Genomic DNA, 23,903 nt, shown 5'->3' with positions numbered 1-23,903 from the left:
GCCCACGCAATGTGTGAGTGAAAATCCTTAGTAACTTGATATTAAGGATCATGTGAAACGTTAGTAGTAGCGGTGCAACGCTGCAGAATGAATTTCAAGGAAACCGTGGAATTCATTCTTCCCTTCACCCATGCAGTGTTTCCTGGGCCACAGGCTGCAACACAACCCCAAAGTATGATGAATCCACCCCCACGCTTAACAGCTGGCAAGGTGTTCTTTTCATGAAATGCTGCTCATGTTTTTTTCACCAAACATACCCTTTGTTGATGGTGGACAAAGGGTCTATTTTTGGCTTCATCAGTCCACAGCACTTGTTTCCAAAACACATCAGGTTTCTGTAGATGTTCAGTTGCATCTCTTACGTTGCATTTTATGATGAGGATGCAGGTATGGTTTTCTCTGGCTTACTGTTTAATGAAGGTCTTGTCTGTGTAAGCATCTCTGCACATTGGCACAGTGCACCACTCTGAGTCTGCTAAAGTTTGTTTTTCTGACCAGTGTACGAGGAGTTCTCTCAGAGTTTTTTTGGTCTTCCAGATCTCATCTTGACCTCCACAATTCACCGACGCTGCCATCTCTTAACTACATTTCACACTGTGGAAACTGCAAGCTGATAACTTGTTGCATCTTCTTGTAGCCTTCCACTGCACTGTGGGCATCAATAACTTTCATTTTCATTACTTTTTAGAGGAACCCATACATGATTCCATGAGTGTTCACACAATGTTGGAAGAGTCAGAGCTTTGAAACTGGCATCATCTGACTTTTGTTGAAATGGCTCAGGTCAAACAAGCTGATTGAAGTCTGAGACCTTAAAAGAATCTGAGACTACAGAACTCTTAGGGTGCTCAAGCTTTTGCACATGCCACAATGGTTTTATTTATTAATTAATTAATTGTTTAATTTATGTGATGGAAAGTAACAATGCTTTTTTTTTTGTTGGAAATATTGAGTTTTATGTCCCACCTCCTTGGAGACACAATAAAAAACCCACCATATTATGTTATTTGTCAAATGGTGCCTTAATGTTTGCATTTAACTGTATGCTTCACATTCATCTCATTATACATTTGAAGACAGGAGAAATTAGAGCATACATTTGTCATATTCATTTCTTCTTGGGGCATCTGTTTACCTTGATTTTCAAGATGTTTATATTTTAAAATGCTGATCTTATAAATGGCTATACTTTAATCACATTAATAACAAAATGATTGTGGAAATCTGAAGTAGACGTAGACAATGGTAGTTACCTCTTGACTATACAGGTATACTGGTCAGTTAATTGGCTGTTTCTCTGTCGTCAGGATAAACACCATGATGCTGCTCATGAAATCATCGAGACCATTCGGTAAGTGATCTTTCTGGCCTCTGACTCAACTCTTTTACTGTCCCTCATTCACACAGACAGGAAGTAACTGTGTTAGGTGCTTTATTTTGTGACAATTTTGTGTGTGGGTGTGTTTTCAAGGTGGGTGTGTGAGGAAATCCCAGACCTCAAACTGGCAATGGAAAACTATGTTCTCATTGACTACGACACCAAGAGGTGAGCCTTTAGTCACATCAAAATGTACGCGTCAATAATGATTTTAAAAAATGTGAACGTCACGGTTGATGTAATTTTTGAAGTGTTCCTGTCTGAGTTTGACCTTTTTATCTTGTAGAAAATGATGGTATTCATTTTGTGTCTTGTTTTTTTTTCTTTTTTCACAGTTTTGAGAGTATGCAGAGACTTTGTGACAAGTACAACAGGGCCATCGACAGCATTCACCAGCTGGTGGGTCTATATGTGTGAAGAGTTTTTAGTGTTGTGTAGGTGACGTGAAAGTGAAAACACAAGTCACTAATTGTGGATGATAATATAGCTGTGAAGTGTTCCCTTTGAATCTGTACCATGAATTAACTGGTGAACTAACCAACACAAGAATTATGTCCAATATATGTACATATAATTGATTAACTTCTTATTCCAGTTATAAACTGATATGTTTTTAAAGTTAATGCTCTTGAGTCCATACTGAAATTTGCCTATTTATTAATTTTGTTTGTAAATGTTCTCCATCTGCATTCTGCATTACTAACTGGAACAAATGCTAATACATATTTATCATTATTCCTTGATTAGAGTATGTTCACATGTGAATAAATATAGAGTTATAATCCAATTTCACAGTGGAAGGGGACCACCCAGCCCATGAAGCTGAACAAGCGACCTTCCAACGGGCTGCTGAGACACATCCTACAGCAGGTGTACAACCACTCAGTGACTGACCCTGAGAAGCTGAACAACTATGAGCCTTTCTCCCCTGAGGTGTACGGAGAGACCTCTTTTGACCTGGTCGCTCAGATTATTGACGAGATGGAAATGATCGAGGATGACACCTTTGTCGACCTTGGCAGTGGTGAGTGTGGTACTGTGCTGGGAGGTGGAGGGGGGAAAGAGAGGTTCATCTGACACTGTTTTCATACAGAACGACTTCTGTCACACAAAGTCAAATGGTGCCAGTTTGGAAAAAGTAAATTGCCAGTTTATTTATAGACCGGTCAGATTTCTTTGTTGTTGTATTTGTCCGGATGACAGTGTAGCAGAAATGAAAAATAGTTTTAGACAGCCCAGGTGTCTTTGTCTGTTTGGTGTCAAAACATAAAACAATTTACATTGTTTCTGATTTACAGGAGTGGGGCAGGTAGTGCTGCAGGTTGCAGCAGCGACCAATTGTAAACACTACTATGGTGTAGAGAAAGCAGACATTCCAGCTACCTATGCAGAGGTAACTATTCACATATCTCACAGGAAGCAAGACTCTGATCACATGTAGGCCAACAATATCTTTGGTTAACTCACTTATCCTACTTGTTTGGTTCTGTTTTTTTTTTTTTTTTTAATTTACATTTTTTATCAATTGTTTTGGGTTTTAATATTTATATTCTTTCTTTCAGACCATGGATAAAGAGTTTAAAAAATGGATGAAATGGTATGGGAAGAAACACGGGGAGTACACAGTAAGTTTACTCTTAGTGTAGCTTCTCCTCTGAGTAACATATAAATATATTAACGGTTCAGTGCAGTTCCACAAGCACTCAGGGGTTTCTCTTTCTCTGTACTTTCAGCTGGAGAGAGGTGATTTTCTGTCTGAAGAATGGAAAGAAAGGATTGCCAACACAAGGTGGTGTACCAAAACCAGGTCCCAGTCACAGTCTGGCAGTCAATTTCTGTTTATTTCCAATTACACCATTTATAAGCTGAATTTGTACAAAGCAGGACCAGAAAATAGAAACCTTGTAATGCATTTCTGTATTTGGCATTTGAACTAAGAAAGCTTCAGTCTTGTAATAAAATGCTACAACTGTGAAACTTATTTTTTAATGTTGTTCTGTGAAACAAAGTGTTTGTTAGATTTAATTACTACAACAATCAATGTGTGTATTTCTCTGTCAAAACTTCACTTACAGTCTGTCTATTTTTTTCCACAGCCAACCCTAAATCTAAAATGCTCTTTACTTTGTCTGTTTTCCAGTATTATTTTTGTGAATAACTTTGCCTTTGGTCCAGAAGTAGATCACCAGCTGAAGGAGCGCTTTGCTAACATGAAGGAAGGTTAGGAATTTTTTCTCTTTGTGGTCACTACTTGGAAATTATAGCCATAGAAATGCGCACACACACACACATTGTAAAGATCAAATAAGCCTTACTATCAAATAGAAAACGTACCTAACAATCTAACAAATTATGCATTATACATTTATCACTTGATCTGGGGACTTCTTTGTCCAATAAACGCAAATATACCTCTCCTTTCTTGCCATATGCTGAATTCCTCCTGAAAATGTTTTGGATTAAACATAATTTTAAGACATTAATGAAATTGATTATACTTAAATTATGCTGGAAGGTATTCGAATACCTAAATGTAGTTTAGTTTTTACTTTAGTCTGCACAATGTTTAATGTGTTAATTTGTCGTTTTACCTCACTGCTTGACTTGTACATCAGAGAAGCTGTTTGATGAGCTGCAACAAATTGAGACATTTTATGAGGCCTTGGGAGTAAACTGATTAAAGGTTAACAAAAAAGACTTTAAAACAATGGCAGGTGCTAATAGACCTTTTTGTTTGTGTAGAACACATCAAGGCCTTGTGTTGGTGGCACTGGGAGTGATACCTGGGTTCACTGGAAATAATTATTTATTCAGCTATTCACATAAGTGATTAAAAAAAACAAACAATGGATGATGGTATCCAGTAACCACTGTGTCAGCTCTTGATCTTTGACCTCAGAGCCTCAAAAGAGCCACTTGGCTGCAGATTGTCCGTACTAAATGTGACAGTATGATTAATGTGTGTGGATTACTGTATCTGTTTGGGGATATAATTGTGTATATTGTATTTGCTTTATGTAATGAGGCATAGCAGCTCTTGTATGTGTTCACCGAACATACTTTTAATACAATACCTTTTTATTTTGCTGTCTGTTGTTTTTTTATTTCTAGGTGGAAAGATAGTATCCTCCAAACCTTTTGCACCTTTAAATTTTAGAATAAACAGTCGAAACTTGAGTGGTAAGTACCCGATTTTCATCTCTCGCCCTTCCAGCAATTTGTATTTGTCCTGTAAAGATTTTGAAATTCATAATTTTCCTCTCTGTCTTCCAGATATTGGCACAATAATGCGTGTAGTGGAGCTTTCTCCACTGAGGGGCTCAGTGTCCTGGACTGGAAAGCCAGTTTCCTACTACCTGCATACCATTGACCGCACCATAGTAAGCACTGGAGCTTTTTTTAATTGTATCTTGGTAAAACAAGATAAAAAGCAAACGAAAAAACAAAATGACAGCTGAAGCACCACAAATTATACATTGGAAACAAACAGTAACTGAAATTCATGAGGGAGGCTGCCATGATAACAGCCAGTATTAGTCTTAGTGAGTATTCAGTCCCAGGAGTCAGCAAACACAGAGGGTTACACCAGGTAACACAAGTGCGTTAGATAACACTGATGTGTGTGTCACTCTGGTGACTGGTTGAAGTAATCCCTGGTTAACAGTAGGGGTGTGAATCTTTGGGAATCTCATGATTTGTATAAGATTCGATTGAGAATGTATTCTTTATTCAGAGCCAATTCACGATTGAATGAATAGAAAAGGCAGCACTATTTTCAGCTCTAGTGTACTGTGTGCCAGGCCATTCACTGGTGTCCTTATTCCACTGAAACATAACACAACATGAAACATAACTGGCAAGTAAGATAAATGAATTCATTAATTTGAAAGCATCCTAGAGTCTCCTGCCTGTATGAGAATAACAAACTGAGGTGGAGACGGAGTGCTCTGCTGTGTTGTTATTAATGTCATGTCTCCAGCCTCTCTGCTGCACCGTTAGCTCCAGGGAAAGACATTGTTGTCCAAGACACTGAGTGGGCGCAGGGTTGTTGGGGTGATACAGACTGAGCAGCGAGTTATTTTCTTCACCTCAGAGTTGGTTTAAGTTGTTTAATGCTGCAGTGTGTTTTGGTCAGCTGCTCTCGTTTGTTACTGCTGATCGCTTCTTCTGTGGGTGACGGTGTAGAAAGTTCATAATATACTTCATGTTTATCTCACAAAGACTAACTAATTATTTAGTCATAAAAAACAAAAATGCTTGCAACTGCTGCCTTTTTAAAAATAAACTACAAGATAACTACAGCATATGTGCTGTACTGCCCTCTCAGTTGAGTCTCTTTCCTTCAGTCAATACCATGTTATTAAGAAAATTCAGAAAATAGATTTTTCAAACCCAGTGAGAAACCTGTGTGTCGTGTTAATGCCTCGATAGGTGTTTGGTTATATTGTGTGTGTGCCTTTTTATAGAAAATGTTTTTTGATTGCTAAGCAAGTGTACGTGACGAAAGAAAATTCAACTTTAAACAACTAACTCTGACAAAAGGTTACTGATTGAAAGCTGTGAGTCATCTCAGGCCTTCTGTTCAAAGTTGCACAAACACTACAACCTACAGCCAGCTGACCTCATACACACAGGCTTGTGCCTGCCTTTGAGCAAACTGACTCAGTAATCTGACTCATGATCCAAAAACATCACAGAAAGACAAACTCAACAAACCTGCCAAACGTTGTCACACCTCTGTTTGTGTTTGTGTTCAAATAATTTCTTTATAAGCTCAAAATCTGTATGTATGTGGTAAAAAGTTGCCACTGATTCATTCAGCAAGATCGATTGTGTTTCAGAAACAGCTCACAGGGTTCAAACGTTAACCACACAGTCTTGCTCAGGACATTGTTTGCTTTATAAAGAAGTCTAAAGTTACAGATGTGTTTTAAATATAACAAGCAGCGAGCAGCGATATTGTTTTAATAAAACAAGAGATTACATTTCCTTTCAATATGTCTGTACAACTGTATTTATTAAATCAGGTTATAGCCAAAAGTGTGGAAACAACATTTTTAAGGTTATGATTATTTAAACTTGGGCAGTATGTAAATATTTGTAAAAACAATGACATTTTCTGGGAAATTAAAAGTTCCTTCAGTCTATTTAAGAGTGATGTCTAATATCTACATCTTCTTTGTCTTGTTTTTCAGCTTGAAAACTATTTTGCTAGTCTCAAAAATCCTAAACTCAGGGTAAGTCTTCATCTTCCTCAGTGTATTCAGAGTGTCATTGTACTCACTAAAATTTCTGTATCAAACCATTAATATGATTCTTCCCATGTCAGGAGGAGCAAGAGGCAGCTAGGCGACGTCAACAGAAAGATACGAAGGACAGTAAAAGCAATAGCACCACGCCCACGAAACAAAAAGAACAGAACAAGGTAGGTTATGTGTTGTTTTACCAGATTTAATGTCGAAAGCAATTCTTAGGACAAGTTAGAGATTAAAAATGAATCTGCCTTTAAGTGCATTACCTTTTGCTATATCATGTGCCATTTTATTTCTGAGATATTTCTCATTTTATGTCTCATTTGCACCACAAACTCAGCAAGGCAAGCTCTCATGAATTACTCTGTGTGTACTATGTGTGTACTACAGCAGGACTCCTGTGGGGAGGAGGAGCGTCCTAGCTTGGTGACAGTGGTCAAGCCCACTGCCAAACCCAGAAGAACCCGACTCTTGTCCAAAGGTCGCAAATTGAACAACAAGAAGCGTGGTCGACCCAAGAAAGCTGCCCCGGCTGCTGAGAAGAAAAACAAGAAGAATCAGAGCGCGCTGGATCTGCTGCACGCCAAGACCCTTTCTGCAGCACCCCCTCAGGGTCAGAGGACACACACACACACACACACACACACACACACACACACACACACACACACACACACACACACACACACACACACACACACACACACACACACACACACACACACACACAAAATATGTTATCCATGTTACTTCAACCTCATATTACAGACAATAATGACATCCTCTTTACATCCACACTGTATGGCTTAGAAAACATGATTGTAAATATGCTTGTTGTGTGTACAGATGCATACCGGCCACCTCAGAGTCCCTTCTACCAGCTACCTCCCAAGGTCCAGCACTATCCCTCTAGTCAAATGCTGCTGAGCCCGACTCCTCCTGGTCTGCAACAACTGCTAGGTGAGCAGATGAAGACTCAGTCAGTTTTAGCTGTCATGCTCCAAGTTGCTGTTGGAGTCATACACATTATACCACACGAATGTATCTGTTAAACAGGGTTATCGGTTTCTGTTTCATTTAAACTGGTGATTAGGCATATAATACTCAACTGTAAAGAGATCCAAGACATTTCAGACTTTTTGAAGTTTTCTCTTTTTTTGTCCTCTTTCTCATTCTGTGTCTCCAACCCACAACTTTTACACAGATAACATCAAAGTTCAATACCTCCAGTTTATGGCCTACATGAAGACTCCTCAGTACCGCACCAACCTGCAGCAGCTTTTAGAGCAGGAGAAGGTAATGAATAATGCCACTGCAGACATTTCTGGTCTGCGTGGTTAAGACATATCATTAAGTGGTGTTTCTTTCAAGCACATTTAATCTGGCGTCTTTTATAATGATACATCTGTCTGTCTGTCTGTCTGTCTGTTTGTTTTGTTTTTTGTTTTTTACTCATCCTCTCACCTGTATTCCTGCTTTGCTCTCTGTCTCCAGCAAAAACACAGGGACCTGTCAGGGCAGGCAGAGCAGCTCCACTCTGTGTGTCAGTCGCACAAGGACAAGATCAAAGGTCTCTTTCAGACCAAACTCGATGAGGTGAGAACTGCTCCTTTATTGCTGTCCAGATCACCGCTGTAAAGGCACAGTCAATAACAGTAGTAATAAACCTGCATATATTAACATCCCGAAAATACATCACTTTTATTCCATCTCATCTCTTATGTATCTTGTATGCTTATGAAATTTATTTTTTAATTGTGAAGTGAACCGATTTTTTATTTGACTTTCCAAATGCAACCTGTGTACAAATGATTATTGCCTAAATGGAGTTAGTTTGATGAAGAACCCGTCCCATTTCATTTGTAAATCATTTGCAAATGAACAGATAGTGAATTGCAGCTTGTGTGGTGTTTGTGAGAAGGAGAGCATGCTTTGTTTTGTAGGGTAATGACTTTTCATGCAGTATCATGTTATAATTTGCTTGTTTTCAAAGGTTAACTTAAAACTAAGCTCCCCTGATTGAAAGTTGCAAGTCAGTTGCCCTTGAGACCACATCCAGCATCACTGTTGGGTGTGTTAAGGGTCCCAGGGATGGGGGCAGTACAAATATGTACCTGTATAAAGCAGGTAAAGCAGAGGAATGAGGACACAGTTTGTTGTGTTTCCTGTCCAGATTGCCTTTCTGTATGATTTATTTAACATCATGAATCATAACAGTCACAGTTTTACGTAGTTCAATTTCAAATTTTCCCGATTCAGTCTTTTATCTCACTTAAATCACTACTTCAGTCCCAATAACATACATTTTCTCTCATCTTCTCTTTTCTAATCAACACATATTCATAATTTATATCAATAAACAGCTTCTGTAAATACATTACATTTTCTTTGTCCATTTCACAGTATAAACTGGTTCAAAACACAATTTTCATGTAGTGTAGTTTTACAGTGTATAAAACACCTTTTAAATACAATATACTACATACCTTGCTTCTTTAAAAGAGCACTGAAATGTGTATCCAAACAAAGTGCTTGTGTTACATTAACCCGGCAACAGGCTTATAAACAAAGACAAATACAATTTGTAACCATAAATATTTCAATTTTAACAAATGTACATATTTATAGTGAACACACATAACTCATAACTAGCTGGGAATAAATCATGTACCGGAGCTTTTAATGTCACTTATTCCCACTTTAACTAGTGCAACTGCAGTGTGGCGCCGGCACAAAATGGCGGCCGTTCCGGAAAATTTTCCACATATTAATGTTGTTTAAACATGAATAACTCATTAAAACAGATTAAAACCTTCACACAAACACTCACGCTGATAATATATGTAACATTTCATGGTGGATTAACCGTTTACTGACCTGTATAAAGCAGGTAAAGCAGAGGAATGAGGACACAGTTGTGTGTTGTGTTTCCTATCCAGATTGCCTCTGAGGAAGCGGCAACAGTTGCGTCCCGTAACCGTTCCCCGGAGCAACTCATGGGAACACAAACGTCGTTCTCCCCCCCCCCCCCCCCCCCCCCCCATTTCCAACATAAACGGAGCACCTCAAGACTTCTAATTGAAAACATCAATATATACAATAACAAAAATAATTGTGACATTAAAGGAATCTTACCATCTAAATGTGGTTACCCTATTTTGGGTGTGCCACAGGTGCAGTCTGTTGAAACCTGTAACCACACCCAACAGTGATGTTAAGTTGTTGTGAACACACCCTTAATATAGCAGGGTGAGAACTTAAGCCAGAAGTGGTCAGCAAAGATAAAATTCTCAATTATGTTAACACTTAGATTTCTGTGTGTCTGCGTGTGTGGTGGTCAGCTCGGAGTGAAAGCCCTGACTGTGGATGACCTGCTGCAGGCCCAGAAGGAGATATCAGCCCACAATCGTCAGCTCAAAGAGCAGACTAAGCAGCTTGAGAGAGACATGGCCTTGCTGAGAGACCACAGCCTGCTTCTGGTGAGACCTCAGTGCTGCTGTGTTCTTATGACCTCCACCATGGTGGTTGATATGTTTAGCTCTAGTTTAAACTATACAGGTTGGCAGTTAAAAGCTAATATTCATTTGTTTCACTTTGTTGTTTGGTAATGAAAAGCAAATAGATAACAGCAAATATGCTTTGTGTGTTGTTTCCCAGCTGAAGTCTCGATGTGAGGAGCTGAAGCTCGATTGGGGCTCTTTGTGTCTGGAGAGTCTGTTGAAGGAGAAGCAGGCCCTACGCAGACAGATCTCCGAGAAACAGAGACACTGCTTGGAGTTGCAGGTACTTAGTCCACCTCGCCAGTTTAATTTCCAAATGCTTGTATCTCTTTTTCACCTCTTTTATGTTCCTAAATACTTCTGTGTTATGTGGCCTTTATCCTGACACTCTTTTGTACTTACAGCTGGATCTGCACAGATATTTAATCAAATTAGCGCTTAATCGTTGAATACAATCCAGCTTTCAGGAAAAATGACGAATAAAATACAGCTTTCAGGAAAAATTTCATGAATTGTTGTCACAACAGAGAGAGCAAATAAATCTATATGTCTTGTTTTCTTAGACATTTCAGCATTGTTATAGGATGCCTGTTTTACTGTTTAATGGCTCCCCCTGGTGTCTGTAGATCAGCATTGTGGAGTTGGAGAAAAGTCAAAGGCAGCAGGAGCTTCTTCATCTCAAATCCTACAGCCCTTGTGAGGGTTCTCCATACAGAAAGAGCCTGGAATCGCGCTCTTCCACAGACTTGGACTCCTCTAAGCTTGGCCTCTCCTCAGCCCCAGCTCTCAATGGTGTAAGCCCAGAGCTGTCTATCAATGGCACTAGCTCACCCTGTTTTGACCGGGCAAACACCAAGGGGGAGCTTCTTTCCCGCTATCTGCCCATCTCGCCTGACCATGAGATCGTACCTGCCACTCCTGATGCCCGACAAAGGCAGCAAAGCTCCTACCACGCGCTTCCTGACTACACACGCTTCTCCCCTGCCAAAATTGCCTTGCGGAGGCACCTAAACCAAGATCCCACGGCCTCTGCCCACTTAAGAGGTCCAGGGCTTGCCATATACAGGTTGGTATGCACTAAAAGCTCCCAATTTCCTATAAGGAATCTTTTGTCTTAAGGTGATTTTGTTTGTTTTTCAGGGGAGAAATGGGTGGCATCAACTCTCCACTTGGAGCCAAACAGAGCTGCCCCTCTCCCAACGCATCTGAAGCCCAGAATATTCCTAAAGGTTCTGAGAGGGTAAATGTTTATCTTTATTTCTTTTTTTGTCTTGCACTGTGTTGTGGGATTTCTGTAAGAACAGATTCATCTAGAGCGAGTCTGTCGTTAAGAGTTTTACTCCAGAATCACACGTATGCATACGGACTCAGTGCTTGTGTTAGACAACACAGCCAGTCATAATTACAGTACTAGGCGCACCTGACACCCTTACAATATTCAACCTTGGCAATTAATTGGTACAACAGTTGCTTCATTGTTCATTTTTTATCAGTGTTTCTTTCCTGGGAAGTTTCCTGTGAGTTCTGCCTCAGCTTCCACAGATTTGTTTCTAATACATTTCTGAACTTTCTCATGCAAGGGTTATTGTCAAAGCTGCTGCTTCGAGTAAACATCCGTGTGTGTGTGTGTGTGTGTGTGTGTGTGTGTGTGTGTGTGTGTGTGTGTGTGTGTGTGTGTGTGTGTGTGTGTGTGTGTGTGTGTGTGTGTGTGTGTGTGTGTGTGTGTGTGTGTGTGTGTGTGTGTGTGTAGCTTTACACCTTAAGTTAAGATAATACTATTATATGAAACTAGACCTAAGGCATCCATCAGTAAGTTTGGACAAAATTTTGACGAACAAAAACTGACATGGCCTTTTTCAAAGGGATCCCTTGGTCTCAAAATATCTGAATAAAAATGAGTTCTGCGGGGACCCACATGTTTCCCCTTTACAGACATGCCCACTTCATACTAGTCCCATGCAGTTTTTGGCAAATTTTTTTATTTCAGAACAGAAGTGCTCACCACCCATTCGCTGAAAAATGCAATTCTTACAGAAATCTCCAAATGTCAAAAGTTTTGATACCAAATCACAGCATGAATTCTTCCATGGTGTTCCCCGAGATCTGAGTCTCTTAATGAGACGATGAGTAGACTATATGACAATTCTGAAATGGTCAAAAATATTACATTTTGTACAAAATATGTGTAACAAATGGTATTGACCCAAACATCGCTGAAACAGCTTGTGAGCTATAATCAAGTCTGGGAATGACCATCACATACTTCGCTCATATTCTAGGCCCTTATACTCTCTACACTTTCAAAATTTGAACAGGAACCTAACCAAAACGCAGTGTTTATTACAGATTTACAACTATTAAAACTTGACACAAAGTGCAGAGCTGCATCTCAAATTAATCTTTTGGTTCACAGCTTTTGGATGATGTATACTACTTCTGTGTGTCATATACTGTTGACCTGCTAAATATCCCCTGTCCCCCCTAAGTAAAGAGAAACATTGGTCCATATTGGGATTTTATTACAGTGACATAAGGGCATAGACAGGAAACAAGGGGGAAAGAGACACAACATGCATTGAAGGTCCATAGCCAGAAATAAACCGTGGGCATTGTGGTTATGTGGCAGGCATTTTAACCAGTGGACTACAGGGGCGTGCCCGAACTGTGGCAGTCTTACTACCCACTGATGCTCCACTTTAGCTTTGGCCTTAGTTAACCGTTAGCAAACTCGCTACTTATACTCCCAATGACCCAGATATGTTTCGTCACATATTTTCCATGAACCCTACTGTTGCATTGATAGTACTAAAGTATGTAATCAGACTAATGTTCCCTCAGTGAAAGGTCACATAGCAAGATTCAGACATGGTGGAAATAAAACATGATTATATGTGAAGTAACTGTATTCAAAGGTGCAGTAAAGATATTGAAACTTGATTTTACATGTACAGTATGTGTAATTCCCCTCACAACTTCCAGTGTTTGTATGTATGTATGTATGCACACAGGTTACATGGATCCACTGTACCATCCTAACAGTATTAACAGTCATTTTCCTTTTTGTTCAAATAGGGCGGTAAGGAGAAGAGTCCATCTGTTCAGGGTGACAGCAGCATAACAAGCCTTCCAATTAGTATTCCTCTGAGCACTGTCCACCCCAGTAAACTACCAGTCAGCATCCCACTGGCCAGTGTGGTGCTGCCTAGTCGTGCTGAGAGACTGGTGAGTATGTTTGTTACAGTAACAGTTTGTAATAGTATAATTAACAGTCAGTGCAGTTATCTGTAGCACTGTACAGAAAGTGAAGTAGGCGTTCAGCATTGTGTTGAAGGACACATTTTTTTAGGTCATGTGGTTTTTGATGCATTGTTCCAGTTCCGGTTAAATCTGTGACAGGACTGTCTGGCCTCAGTCTAGGCCGACCACATTACTGCTGCAGATGTTCACTTGTTAAAAATAAGATTGTTGTGTACATATTAAGATGCACAGGTTAGAGTGATGCTAGATTAACCGCTGTTGTTTCAACTGGATTATTACAACATATTTTGTGATTTTTGATTTCACATCATGATATGCTCTTTGTGTTCATAATTTCAGAGAAGTACTCCGAGTCCTGTGTCTCAGACAGGTCAGACCAATGGTAAGGATTGTCCATCCATGTCTTAATGTATTTTTCACTTTACTTTATTTAAGTTATAGTTACACTTAGAGAATAACAGTAAGGATACAAACACTGGTTAGGTGAGGCGTAATTAAGGGCCAATGAGGTGTGCTTTTAGTTGACCCTTGAAGAATAGGAGAAATGGATGATGGGAGGAAGAGAATTTGATACAGTATTAATGAAAACATTTTCTCCATAATATTCCCTTGCTTTCTGTATTAGTTTTGACTCATTAAGTACATTAATTGTGTTTTGTCTTGTATTTTAAATGTGTTCATACTTTGCATCTTCAACGATTATCTCTCTTTAGGATATTCATCAGGCTCAGGGCTGATGAATGGAGGTCCCCACCCTGAGGACCATAATGGTGCTTCTTCATCGCCTCCTCCACACACCAATACTCCTCTGACAGGACCAATGGGCCGAGGGTGTCCCATCCAGAGCCCCCCACTCAGCACTGGAGGGGTTCTCCAGTATGCAGATGGACCCCCAAGGATTCTTCCAGAGGACGGACAGGAGCATCACGGGGCAGACTCCGATACAGAGCTTCAGGACAGTGAACTGCGGAGGAGAATCTTCTTCTCTTCTTCATCCTCTTCCTCCTCATCTTCCTCTTCGTCAGGCAGCGGAGGTAGCGTGGCCGGAGGCTCACGCCTCCACCATCACACTGGCAATTCAGCCAAGCAGGGATACCACAGTAACCATGGAAACCACCACCACCAGTCCCCTGGCACACAGCACACTCACACGCCAACACACACGTTGTCATCACACTCCTCTCATAGCCTCGGCTCTCAAGAAGGGCGTAAGCGAGGGAGAAGGAAACGCAGCTCTACCGGGGCTGTCACGGCCAGCGGATCCCCAAAGAGGAGGTCATTCCCTGGGCTCAGCTCCAACAACCACTCCTCCGGATCACCACTAAACATCAACTCCATGGTGAGTCACTGGGAGAAACCTGATAGAACCTGAGAGGAATTTAGATTCCTCTCTGATTATTCAAAACAACTTTTATCACTGGGTGTCATCTGGTTGTAATCTGTATGTCATTCATCCCAACAGGTGAACAACATCAACCAACCTCTGGAGATCTCTGCCATCTCCTCCCCAGAGCAATCGAGCCGCAGCCCCAGCGGGCCTGACCTGGACCAACCTCCCATCTTGAAGAGAGAGCGCCCCCTGGAACTGAATGGTACAGGTCAATACTCGTCAGCCCCCAGCTCTGATGATGAGGACTCAGGATACCCTGCTGACAGCTCCAGTTCAAGGTAAGAGGGGTTTTTTTTATGTAATTTGAAGGTTGTCAGGCTTTCCTTGTTCCAAGATTACTTAGATGACTTTTTTTCTGAAGCCTTCTTGGTTGAGTTGCTAAGTAACCAGGTGGCTCATCACAACTTTTTTCGTTGTTAATCAAACACTAGTGATACAAGTGTGACCTCATGCCAGATTCATGCACATTTTGTTTCCACTTGCAGCTGTATTTGTTTTAAATTGTTGCTCTTTTTCCCCTAGAATTGAAAGAAAAATTGCCACTATATCCTTGGAGAGCAGAGATGGACCCGGTAGACTCGGGGATAGTGAAAGAGGTAAGAAAAGAAAATGCTTTAGCTAAAATAAAATGTTTATTTTTGCACTTCTTCTCCTTAATGCCTACCCTCTCTTTCTCTTTTGGTTCACTAGGCAGGAAATCTGGTAGCAGCAGTGGCAACAGTACAGGCAGTGAGGCCTCTTCTTCCTCCTCCTTGTCCTCAAACAGCAAGTGGAAATCCACCTTTTCACCCATTTCCGACCCAAAGCAACCTAACTCTGACCTGAGACAGGGAGGCTCTCCATTTGGTATGGGGGGGTCAAGCAGGGGCACAGACTCAGATTCTGATCACAAACAACACCATCAGCAGGTGAGAAGAGGGAGCGATGGAGAGTCATCAAGCTACGTGACCCCCAACCCCTTCCTGAGCCAAGATGCAGGGACCCGTGGTGGAGGCAGCGGTAGTGGAGGAACTCAAGGAGGCAGTGGCTCAGACCAACGCCAGACCCTCCAGAAGCAGAAGGCCCCTCGCGATTGGGAGCTGAAGGGCAGCAGCAGTCTGGCTAGTCAGAATCTTTTCATTTCTGCAGCCGCCAGCAGCGGCGGAGGCATTCTGAGCGGGAAGGTGGGAGGCAGTCCTGTAGCAGTGTCCTCAACCACAGGATCATCTGTAGGTCAGTACCTGGGATCTCAGTTCCAACTCGGAGGGGCATCAGTCTTGCAGTCCTTGTTCGGGGCCCCGACAGGCGGCTCCACGGTGAGCGGGACCCCACGGCTCGTCAATGGACACTCTTCCCTGGGAAGCTTCTCCAGTGCCGGGCTGGCTGGGGGAGCGGCTGGAGGTGAGCGTCACTGATGACAAACTGATTATCATTCCTACTCAGTGTGAATTCTTATCTCAGGATCAGGATCATTGAACAGTCATAGTGAGGTCTTAGCCTGGGGTCATGTTACATATACAGAAATGAACGAGTTATAGGGAATTGGCCTGCTAATAGTCAGGTAAGTGGAGGCTCAGTGCTGCTGTCTCTGTCTGCCTCACTGACAGTTTGACTGACCGACTCTGTGTGCTGCCTCGCTTTTGACATGGGCTGGCTGCTTAAGTGCTGCAGTTGGAAACACCCTCGGAAAATGCTGCATTTTAGAATTAACATTAAACTAAAACAGACACAAGAAAAATCCCCCCAAAAAATTGGCTTTATTTAGCATCTGTTTTAAGCAATGAATTCATATAATGACTATTAGATTTTATGTAGGTCACATTGTTCATTTGTCATTTTCTGTGGGTGTATCTGTTGAATTTGTATGTCAGGGTCATTTCATTCACAAGCAAAAATAATTCCAGAAATCAAAATTTACTGTGATTTAAAAACTCTTAAGTTGGTGAAGCTGATCTGGTTTAATCTGGCTACCATCACAGTGGACTGACTCTGTTTGCTTTCTGTGTGCTTGTCTATGACTTGCTTGGCGCTATGCACAACCTGGCTCAGTCCTTGCTTCTCTCTTTGTCCCCCTCCTTCTTGCTCTCTTTGGCACTTTTATCTGCTGTCCACTCTTGCCCCCCCCCCCCTTCCCTCCATTTCTGCTGTATGATTTGCAGGTATATTTCACCACGTGGTTCCCTCAGTGTCCTCCCATCAGTTTGGGGCAACGCTGCCCACCTCTGGAGGCCTCAGCTCTCTGCTCAGTCTCTCCTCCTCTTCCTCCTCCCAAACCCAGCAGCACACCACTCCCCAACCAGCCTCCACGCGCCTGGCCTCCGTGTCCTCACCTCTACCCCTCTCCTTGTCACAGGCCCAGCACAGCCGCACACAGTCGGTCCTGCACAGCCCTTCTCCTCCCACGCTCTCCCTGCCCCCTCCACCGCCCCTGCACAGCGCCCCCTCCTCCTCGGCTCCCACGGACTCTGACGCCCTGCCATCCTCTCGGTCAGACTCCCTCTACTCCTCCCGTCTGTCCCACTCCTCTCTCCACCATCAGAGAGCTCAGTCATCCCTCTCTCTCTCCATCTCCTCCTCCTCCACCTCTGCCTCCTCTGCTCCTGTGTCCACTGTTGCCGCTGCTACCGCCTCTCTATCTTCCTCCTCTCTGTCAACCTCCTCCTCCTCTCGTCCATTTGCAGTGCACTACTCCCCTCGGCTGCCTCCTCCACCACCGGCCAGCAGCTCAGGTGGTGGCGGGAGCATGTGGAGGTCTCAGGGCATGCATGGCACCTACACCACCTCCCATCTCCCAGGCTCCCGGCCTAGATAGGGTTTGGGGGTGAGGGAAGGGGGGGGGGGGGGGGTGGAGAGGGGAAGGGCGACAGGCAAACAGAGGGTGAAGAGGGGGAGAGACAGACAGACAGACAGACAGACAGACAGACACACAGAGAGAGAAAGAGGGAGACTGGTAGGGAGTGAGAGAGACAGGATACCTGTTTTCCCTGTGCTCCCGCACCCTGTTGTTCTGTACGGACAAGGTAAGATACATTTTGGGTTTAAGATTAAAACTACAAAAACTGCAAGATTGACAAGTTTGGATATTAAAAGTGACAGGATTTAATGTGGTTTTGGCCTATCAGTGTTGTTTGCATTGTTAAATATGAATACATAATCACTCATCAGTGTCTTTTTCTCTCTTATTTGATCTTACAGGTAATTGCTGAAAACTACCTCAAAATTAAATAAACTATGCAAATGTCCAGGTGTGGACCAAGGCACTCTACTCACTCACTGGTGCTTCAAAATGTCTGCACTACCCGAGCGCCTCCAAGACCGGCTCCTGTACTGGGATCTCCGACACACATGTACACACACGCATATATACACACACACACACACACTCACACACTCTCTCTCTCACACACACACACACACACACACACACACACTAATCACCACCACTATGATCACCTTGAGCAGAATTCAAAGGCACTGGTCACATTCATGTTTTGAGTTCTTTTGGCTAAAAATGTTGGTTTGAAGATTTAAACACAATGTGGAAATCAGTACTGGCTGCTGTCAGCACTGAATGAACTGAATCATCAAAATGTCTGATTTCACATTTGAGGTGCTCTATAGTACGATCGTGTGTCATTTTTGTCGTAGTTACTATTATAGCAACTGTTTTTAACGATTCCATGTAACATTTAACAACAGATTGAAACACACAGTCCACTTCTTTGAGCCGAATCTCATCAAGTGTCACGTTCCCTCCAAAGTCTGGCGTCACGTGTGCATACTCAAACACAAACACACACACAAACAGACCAGTTCATTGAACTCTGCTCAAATATCATGCAGCTTTTCCCTATCTGCATGTGGGCTCTCTTATCGGTTTTCTTCCTTCAGTGAAATTCAGCATTTGTTACAACATATTGGACTATGAAACAAGATGAGGAAGTAAATATTTTTGGTCTAACTTCACACTGGATAGTAAGATACAGTTACTCATGTAGCAGAAGATGTACAAGTCCTGGCTGGTTAGTTGACACCCCTGTTATGTTGATGGTTTGCTATATTTTTTTTATATTGAAGACAATTAAAACTTGGGTTATTTGCTGTTTTTAGTGCCATTAATTAAGAGAAAAGTGATACTAAAAATCTGCTTTTCTCTAATTTAGCTAGTTTTGGCTGCTTTTGGCTCACAAAACTAATATTTCTTTTGCTTCTAACTGGAGCAAAACTAAGTTCACATTCTGAGTAATGAAAATAAATCCTGATGTGTGGTGTGGTTCATTGTTTCTCTTCCAATATCGAAAATGTAACATCAACGAAAGCTTCCATGTTTACTTTAAATATCTCTTTGGCCTTTTGTGACAACTATTAGGCCTATTTCACATGCTGCATCTAAATGATTGAACTGAAGAACAAGGACATCAGTTTATGTTTTGCAGATTTTAGCCTAATTTTGAAATTATCTTGACTTAGCAACATTTCAAGGGGTGCCAGTAATGAGCAGAGCTGAATACATTTAAATAGATTTTAAAAATAACACCCGATGAATTCACTTAATGAGATGGTGCTCCGTGTGGACATTGTTAGCCACTCTCTGGTAGAGATCCACTGTTGTCAAAGAGTTTCGGCAACACATTTGTTAAAGTTTAGTTAAGCTGAATCCAGGTATAAAAGATTCCTAGTAAAACCACAGATGATCTGAACTAATTTCTGTATTTATTAATAGTGTTTTCTCTTTGTCTATCAATTTGGTAAATCGCACTACCTTGTGGGACCGCAGCAGAATTATTCTTAAAGCAGGAATTTTAAACTCTTCTTAAGCTAAACTTAGTATATTTATGTCTGCTGTTGGGGAAATGCAGGCGTAAGCAAATGTTGACATAAATATGGACATGTTTGTGGAATAATACTGCAGTTAGTTAACACACACGCACACACTCAAGCATGCAAATCCTTACACACTGGGAAAACCTATTTACCATAACCACAACAAACTACTGGACTCTTTACACACCTTTTTGTTTGCTTTTTATTGTGTTTTTTTTTGTAAACAATGTCTACTGTGAATGTGATTCATTCTCCGACTGTATAGTTGTGTATAATATTTATGCCGTCAGTCTCCATTTGCCTTGGTATTTGTTTTTCTCTTCCTTTTTTTTTTTTAAATCCTGAAATGTGTTGACATTGTAGAATGCAATAGTGTGTGTACTTGACTCACAGTCTGAAAACAATGGTGCTAAATTTGGACTGTGCCTGATCTTATTTATTCTAAAGTGAAAACATCAAAAACAAATCGAATACTTGGTGCTGTACACAGGGACATTTGTAAAGCCTTTTTTTTTTGGCATTTCCTTTTCTCATATTTAATATGCTATTGTCTGGTTCTTTGAATGCCAAGTGTACAACAGCAGACACCACCTTTTCGATAAACTACTCTGCAACAGCTGGCTAAGAGTCCGAGTAAACAGGTTCGAGGGCCTCTGTTAATGTTGCTCACTCAGCAGTTTGAAACCATCAGCACGCTTTGCTCTCTTAAAGTGAGCTGCTTACCTGAGCAGTTTGTTAGTGAACAAGACACACTGTTTTTGTACATACGTTTTTGTTTTTCCTTGTATGTCTCTCCACCATAAACTGAAAGGTATATAAAATATGTATCTATATACAGTCTATATATATGAATATATAAATCTATAAGTGAATAGGGGTGTTTTGGTGCTGGCATTGTGACCCTTAAATTCAACCTGTTAAACAGGAGGCTTGAAGCCAAGGAGAGTGAAGCTTTGCCACCACAGGACCTTAACAGATGGCACCAAACACCGCAGCACCTGAATCCTTGTGATATACACCTGACAGAAGTAGAAACTCAGAAGCTGTGTGTGTATTTCACATGCGCGTGCACACACACACTAACACACACACACACACACACACACATACATACAGAGGTGCTCTGGCAGTGAACACGACTAGATTCCAGCACTAGAACTGTTATCACTTTAATAGTTTTCTTTCTTTTTACCAACTAAGATTCTGCAGGAAAAAAACAAAAACAAATGGTGCTTCTGTTTCCAAATGATGGCAATTCAGATCCAAATTCAATCTGTACTGGTGCACACAAAACTATGTGTCAACTTCTTACACATACACACTGTCTGTCTTTGAATGTCTTACTGACAAGGCCCTACCTTGTAATGTGAGCATATAGTGTAATTACAAGAGACATGCTGAAGTAAAACACTTGTGTGGTAGCTCGTTTTGGGAGTAAGAGCAGCCAAGCTTCCTTATTTTTTTATTTTTTTTACTGATAGTGGGAATGCATTTAAGCTCAGTTTGTGCCTGTGCTTTTTTCCACTTGCCAGTTCATATCCAAGGGAAGGTTAGACTAATAATTAAAGCTTTATAGTAAATTCCTGTCCTGCACACTCACTCAGTGAACAAGTGAAGTCATTTGCTCATTTTAGAACATAAATAGAAACGATAGCCAATTCGTTACCAGCACTGAGAGATCTTTTGTAATTATTGTTGATGCTGTTTTGATTTTCTTGTTCTTGGTGTTTGATACAACTGCAGTTACATGTTATGCTTTTAATTGTGTCTTCAGATTCCTGTCAGTTTTTAATACTACTAGTCAGACAGACAGCACGGTGCTCTCCTTCACTTAAAACAAGGAAATTGCAGCTATTGATAAATACTACTCTTTTCCTGTTGTGCTGCAGGGTTTATGGTAGAATAATCTTCAACACAAGCTTGCCTGGCGACTTTTCTGGCAGTCCAGAAGAGGTTTTTATCATCTGGAAGGGGAATTTGGTGGTGTATGTGCAAGTGAGAATAATGAGGCCAATATATTACAGTCATTACAGATTTCAATCAGTTTTGTAGCTACTTGTATAATCAATCAAAGGGATGAGGTGCTGTTATTCAAGTCCTTTGGTGCATGAGCATGATTTGAATCCAAAGCTTCTTTGCAGTTCTCCAGCGTGCTCCATCTTCGGTACATTATTGGTAGAGCTTTGCGGTCGAGGCTGTTTACTCTAAATCCTGCCAAGGGTCTCAACTCAGGAACTTCCCTGATTGCTTGAAATGGTGTAATGATGTTAATGAATTTTCTTAAACTACTGCATGTCACACATTTTGTTAACCATCTTGTGGCATGACAAAGTCCCTTTCTAACCAAACTCAGGACCAGGACAACCCCCCTCCCCCCCCCAGTAAGTGTATTTAAAGGAAAACTGGTTTCCTCAGATGAATTCTCACTGTCACATACATCCAGCCCTCTCTGGTGAAATCCAGCTCTGTAAAGCTTTATGAGTCGCTCCGATCTCGAGAAAGCTGTGAAATGGCTACGACTTTTCAGCATCTTCCTCATCTCGCAAAGCCTCTGTCTCGATTAATGTCACTTAAGAATGAGGTTCAGTGTCCCTTGTTGGGATCCCTTCCCTTAGCGTGGAGGGAAACCAACTCTGAACGACACGCGCGTAACCTACAGTATGTACAGATGTCTCTTGATCGGTGAAGCCAGGGCAGGTTTGAGGTGCAATAAACGGCAAACCTACTTTCCAAAAGGCCCTGGGTTTTCATGGGAAACTTGTTACTGTTCGGTGTTGGTGCTTTTATCCTAAGATGTTATAATGACAAATGGAATTAATGTTTTTTTTCTGCATTTTATGATTATTAATAAAATGTTTCTTATAATATTTGAATTTACTTTGTTGTGTGTGTACTGGCATTTCTGTGTTTTTCCAGTCTCCATGGATCAAACAGACTATGCTGAGGTTCACATGTCATTCATGATTTTTTATTCAGGGAGGTGCACTTGTTTTTATGCCAAATTGCTTGAAAAGTCTCGGAGGAAATCTTCCAACAAGCTGCCTTGTTCTTGGAATTATTATTATAATTTTCTATTGTGGAGCTTTTCACCTGGACTTGGAGCCATAATATGAAGATGTCCTTAGTGGCTTTGATTAACATTCAGAAGGCCTAGGTGACACTAAAGATTAGTTATACATTTTCAAAATTGTTCTCACAGTAGAAATAAGTACAGTAGAGACTTCCAAACAATGAGATGTAGTCATTCAAATGCTTTTAAAGAGCGGCTTCCGGTTTGGAACATGTAGTGGTCGGACGTGCGAACGAGTGTCTCCTGATACCTTGAATTTAATTACCTTAAAACTCCCTGTTATACATACGGATGTCGAGTTAATATTTTCAGTTGAGTATTTTATTTCATTTGTTGCCAAAATCACAAGTTCGGAACATGCCTGGTCCTCAGAAAACCAAAGGGGATACAGAGTCAAAGAAATCAACGCTTAGTAGCAGAGTGGCTAATATGGCGACGGCTACAGCTAGTAATGAACTTGCGGTGATGCTAACAGCAGAAATGGAAAAGCAGCGTGAAAATCTCAAAGAGGACATGGCTGCACTCATTCAAGCCTCTCTTGCGCCTATCCAGTCGTCTATAGCTAGTTTTCGAGAAATGGTGGATACCCTGGGACAAAGAGTTACATCTGTAGAGATCACTGCAGGCGAGAACTTTGAAGCACTCTCTATGTGGAGAAAACCATATCGGAATTACAGGCTGTGAATGCTACACTAGTGGACCGCATCGATGACTTGGAGAACCGTTCTCGAAGAGCAAACCTCCGCATAATAAACGTGCCGGAGGGTAGTGAGCCCAACGGCGATATGGGGACTTTCATCTCCACCCTATTGAAAGACAGGATGGGGAACCAGGTGTTTGCCACACCGCCTGAACTGGACCGGGCACATCGTACTCTTATGCAAAAACCCAAAGATGGCCAGCCACCTCGAGCAATCATTGTTGCTTTCCATGGATATCAAGACCGGGAGAGGGCATTACGCTGGGCTAGGCAGAACGAGATGCTGTATCCTGATCTGAGTGCCAACCTCTCTAGGAAACGTGCAGCTTACAAGACCGTCAAATCAGCTCTGTATAAGAAAGGGATTCAATTCAGGCTTCTCTACCCGGCGCGCCTACGAGTGTCTTATGGAGGGGAGACGCTGATGTTCGAGACACCATTGGATGCGGAGGCGTTTTACGCTCGGAGGATTGAGAGGAAGGCCGACATTCCTGATGGTCCGGAACAAGAGGATTAACTGAACACTGGCTATCAATGACGTCGGGTAAAGTA

At 41.5% G+C, this 23,903-nt stretch overlaps 1 protein-coding gene across 2 annotated transcripts in view; it reads left to right on the top strand.

Annotated features, from left to right (window-relative positions):
- The window catches only part of dot1l (DOT1-like histone H3K79 methyltransferase), a 31,343-nt gene extending 8,895 nt beyond the window's left edge, over positions 1–22,448 (top strand). Inside the window, exons 2-28 of one of the 2 annotated variants that reach the window (XM_062423522.1) lie at positions 1,308–1,351; positions 1,472–1,546; positions 1,714–1,777; positions 2,174–2,402; positions 2,677–2,771; positions 2,941–3,003; positions 3,112–3,167; positions 3,519–3,598; positions 4,490–4,558; positions 4,652–4,758; positions 6,574–6,615; positions 6,708–6,803; positions 7,021–7,243; positions 7,477–7,590; positions 7,835–7,926; positions 8,125–8,226; positions 9,972–10,109; positions 10,288–10,413; positions 10,757–11,196; positions 11,271–11,370; positions 13,203–13,352; positions 13,728–13,770; positions 14,102–14,727; positions 14,851–15,056; positions 15,301–15,374; positions 15,469–16,158; positions 17,953–22,448. In XM_062423522.1, coding sequence (XP_062279506.1) covers positions 1,308–1,351; positions 1,472–1,546; positions 1,714–1,777; positions 2,174–2,402; positions 2,677–2,771; positions 2,941–3,003; positions 3,112–3,167; positions 3,519–3,598; positions 4,490–4,558; positions 4,652–4,758; positions 6,574–6,615; positions 6,708–6,803; positions 7,021–7,243; positions 7,477–7,590; positions 7,835–7,926; positions 8,125–8,226; positions 9,972–10,109; positions 10,288–10,413; positions 10,757–11,196; positions 11,271–11,370; positions 13,203–13,352; positions 13,728–13,770; positions 14,102–14,727; positions 14,851–15,056; positions 15,301–15,374; positions 15,469–16,158; positions 17,953–17,963 — 4,155 coding nt within the window. In that variant the 3' untranslated portion in view covers positions 17,964–22,448. Of the gene's footprint in view, positions 1–1,307; positions 1,352–1,471; positions 1,547–1,713; positions 1,778–2,173; positions 2,403–2,676; positions 2,772–2,940; positions 3,004–3,111; positions 3,168–3,518; positions 3,599–4,489; positions 4,559–4,651; positions 4,759–6,573; positions 6,616–6,707; positions 6,804–7,020; positions 7,244–7,476; positions 7,591–7,834; positions 7,927–8,124; positions 8,227–9,971; positions 10,110–10,287; positions 10,414–10,756; positions 11,197–11,270; positions 11,371–13,202; positions 13,353–13,727; positions 13,771–14,101; positions 14,728–14,850; positions 15,057–15,300; positions 15,375–15,468; positions 16,159–16,916; positions 17,570–17,952 lie in introns of those variants that run through there. The other variant, XM_062423521.1, reaches the window with a different exon arrangement.
- The last annotated feature ends 1,455 nt before the right edge of the window (positions 22,449–23,903 follow it).

The sequence above is a fragment of the Scomber scombrus genome, chromosome 8 (genome assembly GCF_963691925.1).
Source record: "Scomber scombrus chromosome 8, fScoSco1.1, whole genome shotgun sequence".
In the NCBI taxonomy this organism is placed as follows: Eukaryota; Metazoa; Chordata; class Actinopteri; order Scombriformes; family Scombridae; genus Scomber; species Scomber scombrus.
Note: the sequence above shows the minus strand (reverse complement) of the source record. Positions and strands in the feature narration are given on the sequence as shown.